Source organism: Peromyscus leucopus, chromosome 12 (assembly GCF_004664715.2).
Source record: "Peromyscus leucopus breed LL Stock chromosome 12, UCI_PerLeu_2.1, whole genome shotgun sequence".
Classification (NCBI taxonomy): Eukaryota; Metazoa; Chordata; class Mammalia; order Rodentia; family Cricetidae; genus Peromyscus; species Peromyscus leucopus.
Genome location: NC_051073.1, coordinates 47,478,743 through 47,498,363, shown reverse-complemented (window position 1 = coordinate 47,498,363; position 19,621 = coordinate 47,478,743). Strand labels below are relative to the sequence as shown.

Below are 19,621 nucleotides of genomic sequence, written 5' to 3'. Positions count from 1 at the left end.
CTTTGCCTTTTTCTTTTCAAGGTACTAACCTTGGAATTTGTTGTGCTCACTTAATTTAAAAGATACATTTTCCTAGTGCTGGCAGTGGCCTTTACCCCAGAAGCAGAAGAACTCATACAGGTTCCAAAGCAAAGCATCACCACCCTCCCAATGTAGCTAATTTATTGTGGATTTTTTTCTGCCAAGACTAACCCTTTTTTGCAATGCACAGGTAAATGCTGAGAGACTCTGCAGTGTGTCCGAAAGGCACCTGAATGAAGCCAACACAAAACTGAATGAGGTGACTCAGTTAGCAAATGACCTCACAACACAGAAGACAAAACTCCAGAGTGAGAGCGGTGAGTAGACAAGTGCTGCCTCCCCTGTGAGTAACCCAAGAGACTCATGAGGCACAGCTGAGAGGATAAGTACCCAGAGACCAGTGGGCACAAAAAGTTTCTAGGGGGTGGGAATAATGCCTGGGGGTCACCTTGCAGATGTGCCCAATCTGTTGACACAATAGTGACTTCTTTTCCAAGGTCATGTTCAAGAACTGTGCAGTCTAGATACAAAATCTATTATCCCACAAAATCTTACTTAACGGTTTAAGTAAGTTTATCATTTGTGTCGAGCCATATTCATAGCTATCCTGAGGGAGGTTGGACATGTCTGAATGTCCAACATGCTTCTTGGTTGGGAAAGGTCAGCACTCTGCTGCTTTGGGTGGCCCTGCCAAGCAGAAAAGCAATGTGAAATTGTCACAGTAAGTCCCAAGATCAAAAGATAGTTGGACTGTCCATGGTGCCTTTAGACATGATCCTTAGTATGACTTTTACCTCACTGAATCATTTTTAATCATGAGCCTATGTCATATTTATACTCAACAAAATCCACAACTGATGCAATACTATGATTGTTCTTCTGCCATCTCTGGTGTTCTCTACCTGTTGCTTCTCTCAGTCTGCTTTAGCAACACAGACCTCTATGAGATACTTTAAACTCCAGGAACATCCCTAACCTTGAGTCATAGACTAGCTGTTCTGAATGCCTGGAGCATTTTATTCATCCCACCGAGGCTTGGGGATGACGGTTAGCCCAGGGGCTATGGTGGGCAAGTTAAGACATTCCTTAGATACCATGGTGTTTGGACGCTGTTAACCCACCCCCTCAACGTCCTTCTGTACTGCTTTTTCCTTCACATAGACTTCCTACTTGACATAATGACTGTCTTCATCTGCCAGAATATAAGTTCTAAGAGGGAGGGATTCTATTTTGTTCACTGACATATGTCTATCACTTAGAACACTGTTTGGTAGTTGGTGTTCGATAAATATTTGATTAAAAATTAAATATAGAAAAGTGTCCCATGGCTATTACCACCAATCGTTATTGATTATTTAAAATTTATAAGTCTTTATATTGTAATAATCTATTTGGGATTTAAAAAAAAACAAGGTTTTTTTTTTAAATTTTTTTTGGTTTTTTTGAGACAGGGTTTCTCTGTGATGTTTTGGAGCCTCTCCTGGAACTCCCTCTCCAGACCAGGATGGCCTCGAACTCACAGAGATCCGCCTGCCTCTGCCTCCTGAGTGCTGGGATTAAAGGTGTGCACCACCACCACCTGGCTAACAAAGTTTTTTTTTGTGCCTTATATGCTCGGTCATTTGTAATCCCTGTTCATAATCCATCAAAAAAATGGATAGTAGTCTAATTAACCTTATCTTTATTTGTTTACTATGATTAGCATGTGAGTAGATATCTGTCTATAATTATATTTACTTTCAGTAGTATGTTTTCAGAGGTAGAATTCTTAGGTCAACAAAAATGCACAATATATTTGTAATTTCCAGAGATAGATAGTTTTAAACACTTAAGGTCATAGGCTTTATAGGGCTATTCTGTAAATATGTTCCTTTTTCTATTCTAGATCTAGAGTATTAAAATAAAATTTTATAGACCAAGAGATGTCTGAACTGAAGGTTTTTGTTGAGATGTTTCGGATACTAACCAAAAATAAAAGGATGTAGGCCCTGGGATAAATTTGTTACACTACCAGCAGTATGGCCAGATCATACTTGGACAAATGTCTGCAAGATCTCAAGGCAGGCTATATATGATGAAAACCCATGGAGAAAGGGGCATGGATTGCTTACACTGAACTACTACTACTTACACTGACTGTGGATAATGGGGCAAGCTAACAGCAAGGAAGAAAGAAAAGTACTGGGCAGTGAGGATAGTCTATGAGAGGAAACTCTTGTGCTTCTTGATCAGTTCTGCAAGGATAAAGAGGTGCTGTCTCCACAACCAATGCGACATATATAGAAAAGAAATGTGGAACAGTGTTTCATTGTACACACACACACACACACACACACACACACACACACACACACACACCCCTTATAGACTTAGCCAGAAGCTGTCAGTTAAACCAAACCTCTCTTTTATTCTCTTCTATTCTCCCACCTGAGTCTAAATTTAGAACATTTCACTATTCTTTATTTATCAAAGATCAGGGCTAAAAGAAAATGAGTTAGAAAAGTGGGAAACCTAGAAATCTAGAAAAGGGAATCATTTCTGGTTCTTGTAAGGACACTAAATAGGATCCTTTCCCTATGCGGATGGGGGCATATACCTGTTGGCTTTGTTATGCATTCTGCTGTTTAATAATTCTTCTTAGGAGTTACCATTTCTCTCCTGCATTTCACTTCAACCTCTCCTTTGCTCCCCACCCTTTCTGGGCCCAGGCTCCAGACCTTCTGCTTTTTCTTTTTTATAGCTGCTACTATCCAAGTTTCTCATGTCTGTTTTCAGATGAGACCCGTACTGCACATGGTCACTTTCGCCTCCAGTGGGCATGGCTTCTGTGATGAAAGTGATTTCTTAGCCTCCACCCACTAATAGACTTGAGTTTCAGGGATCCCTTGAAAATGGTGTTTTACCGAGTGATTGTTGGCGTTTGGATCACAGATCCCCAGTGAGCCTCAAGACTCTTGTGGGGGATGTCTCTGAGATTAAAATAACCTCAGTAGGATACATAAAACCTGTTTTTGCTCTTTGAAATCTGTTTCCATTCGCATTGATAGTGCCTAAGCAATGATGATGAAAAGAGCTGGAGCCTCCCCCAAGCCCAGACAGTAGCATTATGATGCACTAGTGGCCACATTCTCTAATAGGTACTCACACTTTAAAAGTTTCACTTAAGAATGTCCTTAGCGAAGCAAAAGAATTGAGCTTTATCATCCTCTCAACTCTAAGTATGCATCTTTAATATTTTGTGTGATAAAACAAGAAATAAGTATAAAGAACTATTTCAGGCTGAAAATATTGATTGTCTCAAGTTCTGGCCTGAGCTACTGTCTTAAGTTTTTTTTTTTTTTTTTTTTTTAAAACACATAGTTTTGCTGTGCATCCAGTCTAGCCTTGGATTTGAAAGCCCCCTACTTCAGCTCCCTGAGTCCTGGAATTGCAGTGTGTACCATTGCCAGTGGCTTTTTCAGGGAACAGCATCTTAACTTGAAAAGACAATTGAGAATCAAACTATGCTTATTCAGATCAATATATTTGGCAGTTATTTTCTAAAAATTAGCAACGTAAGCTTGCCACTTCAAGCTTTTAGTCAAACTGAGAATTTAGAAAATATGTATATGGCATCACAACCTTTAAAGCTTTCAGTTGTTAAAGACATTTCTGCAAACATGATTTTTGTTTTGCTTGTGACTTTAGGATTCATTACACATGCATGTATGTATGTATGTAGATATATTCCTTCTTCCTGGGATTCTCAGTACATGGCTCTTATTATGCTTAGGATCTCTGGTGTGATGAGTGGTTTTTATGCTAATGAGTAGGCTGATATGCTAATGAGGAGGCTGGTATCAGGGCCTCCTAGACAACTTCAAGAAAGGGCCTGGTCTCCAGAAAGACCAAGACATTCACAGAATGTGGTACTTTTAGATCTACCTGATCTCTCTGGAGAAGAGAAGGGGTAAAGGCTTAATTGATCAGCAGTGGGAAGTGATTTATTTGACATATCTGTATAAAAAAGCCTCAAAATAACATAAAATCCGAACCAAATACACAAACTACAGTGACTAGAATCCAGGACTTCATTGCTGAAGAAATGGAGGCTTCTGGAGGGTGGCAGAGTGGAGTGGGTGCACATGGAAGCTCTGTGCTCCTTCTCCACACTCGGTCCTATGTGTCTCTTTCCTCTGGCTGGCTATTCAGTTCTAGTCTTTAGAATGTCCTTTTCAGTAAATAGGTAAACAGTGCTCACTTAGGTGAACCGGAGGACAGTGCTGTGGGAATCCTGACTCAGAGCTGGTGGGTCAGAATGTATGTATGACAGTTTAAGATTGACATGTTGATGGGGCATCCAGGCAATTGGCATCTGGGGACAGCTGGGACTAAGTTCTGATATGTTGAGCTGTTTTTTCCTTTGCAGAAGGAGTGACATAATGATCCAGTACTGAACTATGAGAGTTAAACTACTTCTATACCTATATTAGTAGTTTATTCATATCTAGAGCACAAAAGGCTCTAAATAAAGGTGCTGATGCTATCTGTTATCAACTCATGCTTTCTGCTAAAAATTGATTCTTTTAGGGTTCCCTTCTATGTTTGGGAAAGGCTCATTGTTCTGGTTTTGCCAGTATGGGATCTCTCAGGCCTTCTCTAAATATAGAACAGTATTTGGGTGAGAGTCCTTGCAAGGGTCCTGAAAGTCAATGCGCAGGAATGGTAATCACTTAGAAGAAGCATAATTAACTTACCCTTTGAAACCTTTGCCCAGGTGAGTCCTTAAGAAGACTGGAAGAAAAGGAGGCTCTGATAAGCCAACTTTCCAGGGAAAAGAGCAACTTGACTCTGCAAATTGAAGAACTGAGAGGACAGCTAGAGGAAGAGACCAGGGTAATGTGTCAATCATCTCTTACCAGTCACGTGGTGTTTAAAAAAAAAAAAAACAACAACCAAAAACAATGCTTGGCAGTGAGCCTCAGTATGATCTCCTGAGAAAGAGAAAACAGGAAGTGCCTAGTGAGGAATTCACGTGTTGCTCCTTGTTTGGACCATAAAGAACTCCGATAACTAAGAAATTTTGTTTATCATCAAAATTTCATCTACAGTTTGTCAGATTTAGGGCAAGAAAGGTGTGTGTTTTCAATATGCTTCTTAATTGGACTGAAGGTCAATGAAGGTCACTCATTTAATCATCTACCAAGAAGTGGTCCATTACCAGTGAGTTTTACTATATGGATGTGTAAGAGTTTACTCCTATTTGTTGTTTTCTGATTTTTTTTTTGTTGTTGCTTCCCATTTCTTTTCTGATTTACTTTTGTGGTTTGGTGGTCTTCTGTTGTGATAAAGTTTGATTCTTTGTATTATTTATACACTTGCATTACCATTGAGTTTTATTACACATTTGTGCCCCATCATTTTTTTTTCCTGGGGAGACATAAAGAAACATCTATTCACCACAGATAGAGAAGGTACCAACGTATTAAAGAGAAGATTTCTTCCAGGTCCAGCATGGTAGACCAGTGAGTTTATTGGGGTTACCTATAGGAATATGGGTGACTGGGAGATGTCACCAGGAAGATCCCTGGGAGACTTCTGGGCAGGTATACCAGAAGAGTCCCATATCATGAAGCTCTCAAAAAAGCTTCACCATTGAAAAGTCCTAGTAGGTGACATACTGGCAGCTAGACTACCCCAAACTCTCCACAGTCCCTGTCAACTTTCTACCTTCTTTACACTTGAGAAGGAAAGGAACCTTTCTGGGCTATCATCAAGAGATTCGTGACCCATGTCAGTTCCCAAAGGTTGTGAGCCCATGGGCCTTTCCCCTCCCATTACAACCTAATGATAATAAGCCCCAGTCTCTGGAGAACCTGAAAGTGATCATAACTGCTCTGCTCTGAGATGGCAACAGTCATGTCCTATCCAGATCACACAGTGCATGACAGTGTATGAGGGCTTTCATAATGGTACTTCTTTTTGTTGTTGTTTTTTGAGACAAGGTTTCTTTGTGTTGCTTTGAGCCTTTCCTAGATCTCACTCTGTAGGCCAGGCGGGCTTTTAACTCCTAGAAATCTGCCTGCCTCTGCCTCCTGAGTGCTGGGATTAAAGGTGTGTGCCACCACCGCCTGGCCCCTTTATAATGGTACTTCTTGCCCTTCCGTGTGGAGTTGCATTTCTTCATTAGTTCTCTGTCCTTCTTAGGAGACTAGTCTCACAATGGTGAGTCCTCTTCCCTTTGCATTACCCTGGATTGCCTTTATTTCTCCTTCATTGTTCAAGAATACATTCCCCTCAGAACTTGATTAGGACATTCCATCTCCTCCTGGTTTGTAAAGTTTCTTCTGGGAGTCTGCTGTTAGTCTAATTGGAGTTCCCTCACATGTGAATTAGTACAGCTTTTCTAGTTTTATAACTCTCTCTCTTTGACTTGGATTTCTAACTTAGTTGTGTATGTATAATATCATGGTGCAGACTTTTATTGGTCAAAACAATTTGGCGTCTTCTCAGAACTCTTAGAATCTAGTGCCTGTTATCTTTTCCAAGACGAGTGAGATTCCACGGATAATCTTGTTGTATATTCCACCCTCACTTATGAGATTTCCACAATTGGAATATTTTCATTTAATGATAGTTCATAAGTCTTGGGAGTTTTCTTCATACTTCTATGCCCATTCTTTCAACATCATTGGATGTTGCTGCTCCTCACTCACCATCAGGGGATATGTGGCTAAGGATGCCATTAGCTCAGCCATGTGCTCACAGATGGGTGCCTGCCTAAGATGGTGCTTTTTTTGTTTTTTGTTTTGTTTTTCAACTTTGTCAAGAAGACTCATGGTGGCTTATAGAAACCTTAGTCTCTTCAGGAGGTTATCTCCAGAGGATGATGCCATCTGGTTAGCCAGACCATCATTTAAGTGATAGAAATGTTCATTAAAATCTGCTCTGTTGTCCTACAAATACAGAACGTACTCCAATGCTATAGTTATCTAACTATAAACATAGGGGGTTTATTTTTCTGATGAATAGAGTAAAGTGGATAGATTAAATCTTCCTCTTTCTGGTTTAAACAAAATCTGACTGACATATTGTTAAATATAAATCATAGTACCTAAATGATATTGAATACTACTTTCATGTTTCCCACCATCTCTATATGCCAAGTCCTTTTGATATTAAAAATTTATGTAGTCAGGCTGGCATTTCCTTAAATATAAGTTTCATTCCTGCTTTAATGACAGTTTAGATACTTTGTCCCTTTTGCCATTTACCAAAGTCTTTCTTTAGTATTACCTGACTGAGTTTAAGTTCAACTTGAATTTTTTTTTCCTTTTTTGGTTTTTTGAGACAGGGTTTCTCTGTGTAGCTTTGTGCCTTTTCCTGGAACTCACTCTATAGACCAGGCTGGCCTCAGACTCACAGAGATCCACCTGCCTCTGCCTCCTGAATGTTGGGATTAAAGGTGTGTGCCACCACCGTCTGGCTTTCAACTTCAATTTTATAGGTGGTGTTAGATTGACTTGAAAAGTATGTCACTTGCAAGGATCTCATTGCTCATGGTAAAACATGCCTGAGTTTTTAGAAAAGTATTTCTTTTGCAGTCTCAGAGTGCCCTGGCCCATGCCCTGCAATCGGCCAAGAATGACTATCACCTTCTACGAGAGCAGTATGAGGAAGAGCAAGAGGTCAAGACTGAGCTGCATCGGGCTCTCTCCAAGGTCAACAAGGAAACAGCTCAGTGGAGAGTGAAGTATGAACACGATGCCATCCAGAGAACTGAGGATGTGGAGGAAGCCAAGTGAGTAGGTCCAGGCTCTTCTCAACCTGGAGTCGGTCCCATGCAGAATGAGTGTAATGACAGTGTCTCCCATGATGTGTGCTTAACAAATCTTCCCTGAGTTTTTAAATAAGTCAAAGACAAAATCTGAAATAGTCACTGCTGTCAAGAAGCACATACTCTAGAGGCGCCAAAATATTATAATATAGGTGATTGAGACTATAAGACAGTCTTAGAGAAAAAAGGCTCTTTCTAGGGATGTAATAAAATTTTTTTCTAGAAGATGAGACGTTTTAAGAATTGGACCACTGGCCCTTGAAATCCTACATTTTATTTAGTACAACAATTAATTGATTTTATATATGTATGTGTGTCCATCGTTAGACTCCCTGGGTCTTTGGTACAGGACTTGGAGACTATCAAGCATTCTGTAGGAATGGGACAGTTGGAAACATGTTAACATTTATTGTCATGTCTTATGAGACAATGGCTCCTTTTAAAGACCCCATCCTTGGGCCACTCCTAAAGTTAGACTACCAGGTCAATAGCTAATGACAAACAATCATTTCCAAAGGAATTCTAAAACAACTTTAGGAGTTGGAAGACTAGCTCGTTAAAGACCCAGCACTGAAGCACTGAAAGTTGAACTACAGTGCTTATTGGTTTATAGATCGAGTGACTGTGTATTTATGAAAGAAAGCATAAAACTAATTCTCTAGCTTACAACCATTAAGGGTTCACTTAAAAGAATATGATTTGATAGCTTGGCCAAGACCCAAGAGCGATCAATACAATTCTTTTTGGCTTCAATCAGAAATAATGTTATTTCAGTTCCTCACCTGCATTGTGATTGGGGTTGCTCTATACTTGCAGAACATCTGTTGTACTCTGTCCCAGAAGGGACAAGTGATCCATCTCTGTCCACAGTAGCTCATGGAAGGCTTAAGAATGACAGTTGCTAAAAATAACTGCAGCGTGAGTATTTACAAAACCCTGGACTCCAGAAAAGTGGCGCATTGACCAGAAACGCCTCTTTATATCCAAATCTGTCACTCACTTCTAAATAGGCTTTTTGTTTGTTAGTTTTCTGTTTAATGATTGAAGATTTCAAGTGAAAGTTTCTACTGATCATGCTAGTTGATAGCTGATTCTTTGGGGGTTGGCTAGAAAGGAAGGAAAGAATGTAGAGAGTACATTTTGATCACATATATTTGTTGTAACTGGTTCTGTTGTAGGTGATAGCCAAAGAAAAATATTGGGTACCATGGTAATAGTCGAATGGTTTTGTTTTTATATTATTTGAATATTATATAAATAAGCTTCTATTGTATCATACTTTTTCTCCTAATCACTCTGGCAAGGCAAGCAGCTGCAGAGAAGTGGAAGGTCCTGTGATTTTCAGTTGGAGAGTGAGAGATCCTCTCCCCTGATCGTATTTAGTGGTTCTGCTCTGAGGATAATAATTTTAGCTTTTTAATCTCTCACATCCCTTTTTATAAGCTAGGCAGTTGAGTAAGTACATGCTGCTGGCAAGTTAAGGTGTAAACAGTAGTAGTTGTATTAAATGTAGAGCAACTTATCAATAAAATGAAAGGGATTAATTAGTACATCCAGTTTGCTATGGAATTTCTCAGTCATATATTAAAAGTCTCCAGTCTTAGTGAAAACCCTCAGTCCTGGGAAAACCAGCATAGTTAGTTATCCAAACCAGAGCGGATTTTCTGGAGTCCATCACTGTAGGTGTAGTCAAAATACACCCGGTGATTTTAGCAGCCTACTCAGCTAGTGTAAGTCTAAGAGTCTCCTGTTAAGGAAATGTTTCAAAGGGTGACATTATCAAGCCATCGAACAAGGAAGGAGTAGAGCCCAGAGCCTTCGAGATAACAAGCACAGATTGGATTGTTTTAGAACCCTCCACACAGGGAGCCTTATCACACTGCACTGGGGGCTAGTTGTGTGGTACTTGCAGATTACTCAAGTCCTTTCTCAGATAGCTACAGGAGAGCAAAAGCTTCGGTACCATGCAGTTCATTTCATGGAAGAAAACAATGTTCACTTTAGTGAAGGAGTACAAGTGCATTTCTGTGGACTTGTAGGCAAGAAAACACACTTGATGTATTAGAATTCCCAAGAGTTTGGTCTGTACTGCTTGACAGAAGAAGTAGGCTGAGCACATCTCTTTAACATAGAAGGTGCTGCTGGACGGCACAGAGGCTGAAATAGTGAGACCTGCTAAGGGAGCGCCATGGTGGGCAGATCTGGGATGGAGGAAAAGACACCGAGAAGAGAGAACTGTCAGGGTTGGGAGGCACATGATGACAGGAAGAGGATGAGCAGGAGAGCGCAAGAGACGGGAAGCCGTATCCAAGGAACTCTTTGGGACTACACCAACATGCCTAAGTATTTTTAGGTAGCTTACTGTTGGTAAGATGCTCAGAACCAACGTGTTTCTCCTATTTCCTATGAAGTGTCATTAAAATCTATATTAGTTATGAAAGTGCTGGGATAAGCAAATATTTCTTCGTAGGAATTCAAAGCGAGCCTGAGTTCCAGATCCAGGCTGGTAAAGGCGGGGCTGGGGGTGGGGGGTAAAATCCATGTGGCCACAGGTGCCAGAAGCTGGAGTCAGCAGGCAGTCAAGTCTGAGGACCAGGTGCTGCCTTCGCGATGGTTAGGCCAGTCACACTGGCTGCCCGGTGCTGGTTTCAATCACTGTACTCTTTGCTTTCTCCTCAGGAAGAAGCTGGCGATTCGATTGCAGGAGGCTGCCGAAGCCATGGAGGTGGCCAATGCCAGGAATGCCTCCCTGGAGAGGGCCAGGCACAGGCTCCAGCTGGAGCTGGGGGATGCCCTTTCTGACCTGCAGAAGGCCCGCTCCGTGGCAGCGGCCCTGGAGCTGAAGCAGCAGCACTCTGACCAGGCCCTGGCTGCCTGGAAGCAGAAGCAGGAGGAGGCCCAGGAGCTGCTGCAGGCTTCTCAGAAGAAGGCCCGGGCCCTCAGCACTGAGGTCCTCACCCTCAGGCATGCCTGTGAGGAAAGCATGGAGGCCCAGGAGACACTGAGGAGGCAGAATCAAGACCTTCAGGGTACGGTCAGCTGGCCTTGCAAGCAAAGCAAGACAAAGGGCTTGAGGAGAGGCTGGTTTGGGCGAGGCTGCCCTCCCTGCGTGGAGAGCCTTAGCATTTTCAAGTTCCCATCCATGTTTGACTTTCAAAGTTTTAAAACTTCATTCTGAAAATATTTACTGCAAATGTTATTTGTATTCAATGAATTCTAAAGGGAAGATCAGGGCTACATCTTTGATCTAATCCCATACTGTAAGGAAGTTACTCTGGAGAATTTCTTGATTTCCACAGCTTTACTGAGATTTTCCACATACATATTCATAGGTCTATATTACCCGAATTATACATTGTTGTGTACCATTTATTTTTCATTTATCAACGTATTTTGAATATAATAAAATTTTCAGTAACTCATGCTATATATTAGGTACTCTTCTACATTCACGCCTTATCCCTGAGATTAGCCTTCAAGTAAAGGTCTTTGTCTACAAAATACAAGGTTAGGTGACTTGTCTGAATCCACAGTTCAAAGTTATAGATCTGGGATTAGAGCCCAACCATCTGGGCTTCTGTCTGGGCATGCTTTACTAAGCCATGCTACCATCCTCGTCCTATGTACCTTGTGGTTCTTAGTATGCCAAGCATGGAGACAAGCCACATTCTTAAAAAGAGAAACTACATAATACTCCATAATAAGTATAACTAACACCTATCTAACTAGATCTCATTAATTTAAAACCTGATTATACATAATTCTGAGTAATTATATACTATACATTCATGCACATGTATTTATGCATATGTAAAATATCTCAGTAGGATAGATCGTAGAAATGAATTTGCTGAGTTAAAGAAATAGACTTAAAATTTTTGGTATACTGCCAAAAAGCAACTAAAAGAGGCCTCCGAGTTATTCCAGAGCCTACAGTGATATGCACGAAAACCCCAAAATGTCCTGGAAGAAGTCTGTTACTATTGGAGGTGTGGGTGAGTCCTGTCTGGGGCCCTGCTCAGACCGTGACTAACTCACTGACTGGGCAGTGAGATGGCCTACATCAGTGGCCATGAAGCTCAGCTAGGCACCGCCAGGCAACAGACAGCCATGCCCACCACAGAGTTTCTGATTCAGTGCATCTGATTCGGTGGATCTGAGGTGGAGCTTTGACTCTTTCTTTTTAATATGCTCCCAGGTGAGGCTAAGGCCACAGGTCTAGGTCCCATGTGTGGCTGGGATAGGGCTTTAGAATAACTTTTAAAATAAAAGTATTGGACTTTGTTTTAAAGCTCTTTCGGATGACTGGATGCTATGGTATACCAGAGTTGAGAATAGCCTGTGTTGAGGTTTTTTTTCTCAGAAGAAAAGGAGTATAATTCACATGACCTCTTTTCTGATTTTTTGTTTTGTAAGAACTTTGGAGTTCTTTTTAAATTATTATTCTTTCATAATTTCATGCATGTATAGGATATATTTTAACCATATACATCCACCATTATCCCTTTTCTTATCTCTCCCCTTCTGTTGAGCCCTCTCTTATCTGTAACAGGTTTGCCTCTTACATTCCTGTCTTTGTTGTTATTGTTACTGTTAACCTGCTAAGCTTATTAGTGCAGCTTGCATGAGCGTGGGTTGGACGTTTCCTGAACCACGGGCACGAAACCAATGGATATATCACTAAGGAAAATAATTCCTGGTCTCTTAGTAGCCATTAACTGCCTACAGATGGCCAGAGAGGGGTGGGGCCTCTTCAACCCTCCCCCATCCATGATGGGTCCATTCTTGTGGGAGTACTCACAGCTACTGTGGTTTGATGAGTGATTTCTATATATATTCAAGAGGCAGTATTTACAACACCCACCCCTCCCACACTCTTATATTATTTCTGAACCCTCTTTTGCCACGTTCCCTGAGACTTGGAGGTAATAATATAGTTATCTAGTGCGGGGTGGAACACTCACCCATCACTTACGCTAGCATTTAGAGCAGTGAATCTCCATATTAACTGCTGCCTGCTGCAAAGAGATGCATCTCGGACCAAGGCTGTGAGCAGCACTATTCTGCGAGTGTAAACATAAATATCAATAAGGCAATTTGACAGCATGTCCTTTTAGCAGAGCAGCAATAACAGGTTCCTACTGGGGCCTGTGATTTCCCCAGCAGTGGACTTTTGACCAGGTTTATAGAATCAGGTCTGAATTTTGTATTGAGGCGTGGGGCTTGAGTTAAACTAGCGGATGGTGAATTGAACAGGCATGTCTCTGTTGTAGCAGTGAGTGTGTCTTGCCTGTCCAGTCAGTATTGTACCATGCAGAGTCCACAGTGAGAACATTGATACAATATCCTCCCCAGCAGTCTATGTAGCACCTTCTGGAAGCTTCCAGCTCAGCTCCAGTTGGCTTTCTCTATTTCCTGCAACCAAAGCTTGTAGTGTCTCCAGAAATGGGGTCTTGCCACTCAGTTGTGGTAGTTAACCAAGACATATGTCAGTCAGCTGTGTTTTGTGGGGTGCCCTAGAGTCTCCCCAACAACAACACATGGGGATATATCCTACACCTGGCACTGAGATTGACCTTGTTTATCTTAGACCAGGACTGAGAACCAAATGAACAGGCGAGCTGTTGCGTTCTTTTTTAAATCTGTGCTAGGTAATTCCCCAAGTTTCCTGGCTGTACGGCATAGCTTTTAGGTACTAGAGCCTCCTTCATGAAGTGTCAAACACAACTACAACAACAGAGGGTCGTGTAGCTCGCTTCTGTCCTCACTCTGTCAAAGGCTTTGTGTTCATAAAAGTCTAGCTAGAACTGCTCACAATGCTTGAGTGAGAGGCGTCGTCTTTCCAGAGCCCTCTCTGCTTTTCTAGCTTATCTAGAGGCATTCTTTGACTGCTAGCAGATGACAACCTGGCTTATGCTTAAGTTGTCTGTGTCCCAGTAATGAGTGGTGGCTGGCACAATGGCCGCCAGTGGTGTTGACTCTCAAACTTGTCCGCTGACACGGACTGAAGGAATTCCTGATGTGTTTGTGAGAGAGGGTCTCCAGGTGGAATCTGCCATGGCCCAAGCCAGCAGAACTGCCATGTGACGTCACACAGGCTGTCCAATGCACAAGACACCAAGCAGTCCCATTCTCCCTAATTGCTGAGCGCATCTTCTGGCAGATGCCCAAGGAAAACATTGAAGAAGGGATTCCTTTTATTCCCCTAATTCCAAATAAGGTTCTCTGTGGATAAGGGTTAGCCTTTCTGTGAAGTTGCTGAGAGCTACAGGGTCCCTGGAAAAACTTTACTTTTCCACTAACATACCTGATCTTCCCTCTTTCAGAACAGATTTGTAGTCTCACGAACCAGGTGAAAGAAGGGATCAAGAATTTAGCTGATGTGGAAAAGGCCAAGAAATTGATTGAACAAGAGAAGACTGATGCCCAAGTGATGCTGGAGGAAACAGAGGTAGATGACCCGGGAGGGGGCCATTCTTAGAGGACAAAGCATGTCTGCTATCATTAGGAATGACAGCCACCATGCCGTGGCACTCACGCAGGTCTTTGCTATATGCTCTGCACCATGCCAGATGCTTTAATCAACCCAGCAAACTCTTGTCTCCATTTACAAGGGAAACTGAGGCTCAGAGAGCAAGATAATCACTAGTAAATGCAAGTTCCCCGACTGTAATGAAAACAACCAGGACGTGTTTATTTACTTTATCTCCAGCCTAGACCCTCACAGACCGTATGCATGAACATCCAGGATTTTGTTAGACTTTCAGAATATCTGCCCTGTCCCCAACTTTGTTGAGTCAGAATCTGTACTTAAACTAGGTCCTTTGGGGCTTCCTTGAGTATTAACATGGAGTCATATTTGCTGGAACACTATTGGCCCATAGGGTGCTCAGTGTATATTTACTCAGAGTTGGAACTATAAATAGATTTGTATCTATGCCTGTTAACGACTCCCATCCCCAAATCTGTTGGTGAGATGAAATTCTCAGTGAAATTCTCAGACATTCAGCCCTCAAAGGCCATCTGTGTGCAGACTCTTTGATGGGGATGTTTTGGGTGTCCTGGAAAAAAACTCGTGCTTCATCCCTGGATGTGGACTAGGTAATTGACAGGACCACTGAGATCTGATGCCAAAGAAAATGATGTCCCAAAAAGGAAGTTATCCTTCCAGAGTCACCAGGTGGTTGATGAGTCATCGGCTCTACCGAGACTCTTTGCTCCCAACCGAGTTTCATCTCGAAGCAGCTACTGAAAATCTGTCTGGACACATTGGAATCCACACACCCTTCCAGTGGAGGAAATGAGTTTGGAAAGATGTCCAAGCACTTCCCGTTACAGCTGCCTCACCACTACAGCTCTATAAGAAACTGGCAAAGTGGATGTGCCACCTCACTCTGGGTGCAGTTTTGAAGTAAAGTTCTCTTAGCTCAGTTATTGCTCTTTCTTATGTAAACATTTCATGATTATATCTTCATTGTATTGAAAACCCCTTCAATTGGTAGAGTACCCCTTAGGAAGGTTTGTTTGGGCAAAGTTGATAAACTTTCTTTAATTCTCTTTGGGTCTCTGGCCACTCTAACTGGGGACTTTCTACAGCTACCACATTAAATAAAAGAAGTAAATTTTATTGTATATTTAAATACTATAGCAATAAAATATGGTTTTAGTTTCGTATCGTCGTTGGGATAGTTGTGTGTTAAGTGAACTAGCAACCATTTCAAAAAATGTATTAAGGCCATAAAGCTCATACCACTTATTACCACAAGATGGCAGCATACATCGCGTTGCAAATTCAGACTCACAAATGCTTTATCACTTTGCACATGTATTTGTAACTTGGGGTTATTTCTTTTTTGGGGTGTGGCTTTATGAAAAATTTAATTAGATCCCTGAATCCATAAAACTCAAATGCTTTCAGGTCACCTCTAACCATTCACTTTCTCAGTACATTTTAGAGGGTGAGTTTCCCCTAAAAAAAACCTACCATTCCCTCTGAGGAGATTGCTATCTGAGTATTTGCTTTTGATTTTTTTTTTTTTTTGGTTTTTCGAGACAGGGTTTCTCTGCATAGCTTTGCGCCTTTCCTGGAGCTCACTTGGTAGCCAGCTGCTCGAACTCACAGAGATCCGCCTGGCTCTGCCTCCCGAGTGTTGGGATTAAAGGCGTGCGCCACCACCGCCCGGCTTGCTTTTGATTTATGTCTGTGAGGAATGAGACAAGAACTAAGGGGGCCTTCTTAAAATTCACAACAGTGTATTTTTTTGGTTGTCGTCTTCGATGTTTGACTATTACTATGCAGTTTTACTCTTTGCGGTAGATAAAATCACTCCTCAGAGAAGATAAGGAATTATCCCCGTTCTTGGGACTGTCCAGAGTTAGCTGGCCAGCAGCTTGCACTGCACATGTATGCTGCTATATTATCACTGTTCTTCAAGTATTTTGTTGTCAGCATGATTGGACTTCTTTTACACATATTTTTCTTGGAAAAGGATATATATATATATATATGTATATATATATATGTGTGTGTGTGTGTGTGTGTATGTATGTATATATATATATTCTTGGAAAAGGAAATTTATATATATTTCCCCTTGGAAGAGGAAATTTCTACTTTAAAAATTGAATAACCCTATAAGAACATCCCTGGAAATAAAGCCCTTGGCCCTTATTATTTGAATACTCAGTCCCAGGAGATATTCCTGCCGGTTAAACCCCTCCTCTGTAGTAATAATAATAGTTAAGATTAAGAGGCTCACGTTGAGAGTGTTATCTGCTAAGTACTTCCTAAAGGTCCAAAATAAATAAATACCCCAAACAGGCATTAGCACCTTCCATATTCTAGCCTTGATGCTTTTATTGACTCATCCCAAAGATGGAATGAATTAGAAATATTTAGGAGTACTAGATGTAAGTAATTAAATATCAAATACAGTAACAGACTAGATTTAAGTTTTCTATTTAAAAATGCTTTAGGCAGGGCGGTGGTGGCGCACGCCTTTAATCCCAACACTCGGGAGGCAGAGCCAGGCGGATCTCTGCGAGTTCGAGGCCAGCCTGGGCTACCAAGCGAGTCCCAGGAAAGGTGCAAAGCTACACAGAGAAACCCTGTCTCGAAAAACCAAAAAAAAAAAAAAATGCTTTAAAATTTTAGTTCTTGATATATAGATACATACATATATATTCTTTATTGATACTGAGAATTGAACGCAGGCTTTCATCCAATCCAGGCAAGAGCTCTATGATTGAGCTGTATCTTTGGTCCAGCCTTAGGCTACTATTCAAAGAGCAAAGGATATCAGAGCTAGATATGAAGTGATGAATCAAAGCAGTCACTTGTCCTTGTCTAACTTCAGGGGCCTGTCTTGAATCTACCTCTTTGCCAGGAACTCAGAAGAGAACCTCATTCATGATACATGTTCTAAGGAAAGAAAATAAAACTTTTGTTCAAAAAGAGACTTCATTGGATGCTTTTTGTTACAGGGAGCCCTGGAGAGGAATGAAAGCAAGATTCTTCATTTCCAGCTTGAACTCTCGGAAGCTAAGGCAGAACTGGAAAGGAAGCTATCAGAGAAAGAGGAAGAAACAGAAAAGTTGAGGTATTCAGGATTATGTTGCTGAACAACAGCCATGAATGTCAGAGTTCCAGAATAAACAGAACTCACTGTGGGGCTGCTTTCATGGCCCTTGCCAGAGCATGGCCAAAGACACTTGGTCTAATTTGACCCTAGGATTTCCCATTTAGTGCATCCCTGTTTAGAGAAGAATACTATACAGACATTGCTCACTCTCATGGTTTTCTGCTCTCCAGTGTGGGGAGGACTGCATTGGGTAAAGATCACCTGTGTTGTGTGGGTCTGCTTCTCTGGAGTCCCATTCAGGTGGAGTCTGGAAACTGAGATGCTGAAACATGGAAGAAAGGACAAGTTTGGCATGGTGCTTTCAAGCTAGTGTTAGACCAGAGAGAAGGATTCCTTAGCCCCAGCCTGTTCCCTGGGAGAAAGCAGAGTCAAGAACAAGGCTGTTGAAATAGTGGAGTCTTACCTGCTAGGTCACTGTGGGAGACAGGGTTCCCAGTTGCTGGACCCTTTCTTTACTTCCTTGTAACTAGCTGGTGATTCTAGACACTTCACTGCTTAGATTATCAGGGAAGGGACATGCCATATCTACATGCCACAGAAGGTGGTGAGGGTGATCAGGAAGCTGGTGCTGGCAAAGTGCTTTGCATCCTACAGATTACAAATTAAACACTTAGAGGTAGGAAAGAATAAATTACCTTTGGGGCTGTTTGCTGTTCCCTTAACCTAGTGGTTCTCCACTTTCCTAATGCTGCCACCCTTTAATACAGTTCCTCATGTTGTAGTGACCCCCAACCATGAAGTTATTGTTGCTACTTCATATCTGTAATTTTGCTGCTGTTATGAATCATTATGTAAATATCTGTGTTTTTCTGATGTCTTAGGTGACCTCTGTGAAAGGGTTGTTTGACTCCCAAAAGGGATCTTGACCCACAGCTTGAGAACTGTGCCTTAACCAAAGCCCTAAGTCTGCAAAGAAGATCATAAAGTAGTCTGAGGTTCAACTGGCAACTTGTTCTCAATGTCTTTGTTAAACAAACCAAACAAGCCCATGCCATGTTAACACATTCTGTTGAACTAGGCTTCTTCCCATAGATTGTTTTCTATCCAAACTTCCAGATGGTCAATATTTAGTGAGGATTCCAAGCCAATCTTATCCTTCTGTGTGCTCTGAGTTAACTCAGCCCTCATGCACAAGTATTTTCATGGAACTGGCTCTAGTGAAGAAATTTGGTGTATTGATGAGTATCTGAAATAATTCTTTGATAGAGGGCAAACATATAAAGCCCTAATATTTGTGCTATTTTTGTACACAAGTAACAAAAATGAACATCTCCTTTTGGTAGTTAAAAGAAAAAATAAGTTTGATCTCAGGTAACATCAGACCTCAGCTATAAATAAACCAAGTGAGGAAAATGAGTCCTCAGAGAGTCTCTGTCGTGTCAGGTACATCTGAATGTCGGAGAACAGTCCCCCAATTATAATCATCAGTGCAAAGGAAGTCAGAGACGCAAACAGCTAAGGTGAAGAGGAGAGAGCTGAAGGGAACATGAGCTGTGATGGGCTGGAAAAGGAAGGGGCGGCTAAGGCTTGGGCACAAGCTCAGTGTCAGCTTTAGCTGATGACTCACAGTAGCTATAATCAGTACATCCAGCAAGGACAGATGAGCATCTCACAAAACATAGGCACACACTGTCCCTGACCCTCCCTGCTCTGTGTGGGTGCAGACTGTAGCAAATGCCTTGCGCTAATCTAGTGGTTTGTTCTGAATCTGGGGCTAGAATAAAATAGAGTAGACTACAAGGGAAATATACCCCAAGCATAGAATTCCAAGCAATCAAGAATCATAAGATAGAGTATAGATCTCAAAAAGCTATCACCTGAGGGCAGGATGAGGTTGAAGACCCCAAGTTCACATCAACCATGTGCATTACCACAAAAACTGAAGTTGTCTATTAAAACAGTATCCGGAAAGTTGAAGGGGTCAAGACACAGCAGAGAAGGTCAAGCTTTTAGAGTGCAGCACCTAGGGACCCTTCCATGTATTTTCGGGTGTGGAACATTCTGTCATTCTGGTGAGGAATGCTGAGTGAGGCCGGGAGAGAGCCTAGTTGTGGGGAAGAGATCAACAGCTGGTGTGAGATATTCACCTCCTGATGAAGATGTGACCTCTCAGCTTTGGCAGGATGTTTTGTGTAGTGGTGGA

General features: G+C 41.6%; 1 protein-coding gene across 1 annotated transcript in view; it reads left to right on the top strand.

Annotated features, from left to right (window-relative positions):
- The window catches only part of LOC114691906 (myosin-15), a 128,936-nt gene that overhangs the window by 80,872 nt on the left and 28,443 nt on the right, over positions 1-19,621 (top strand). The window contains 6 exon segments of the mRNA XM_028867466.2: positions 212-338; positions 4,778-4,896; positions 7,605-7,801; positions 10,517-10,866; positions 14,164-14,288; positions 17,321-17,436. Of these exon segments, the coding sequence (XP_028723299.1) occupies positions 212-338; positions 4,778-4,896; positions 7,605-7,801; positions 10,517-10,866; positions 14,164-14,288; positions 17,321-17,436 (1,034 nt within the window).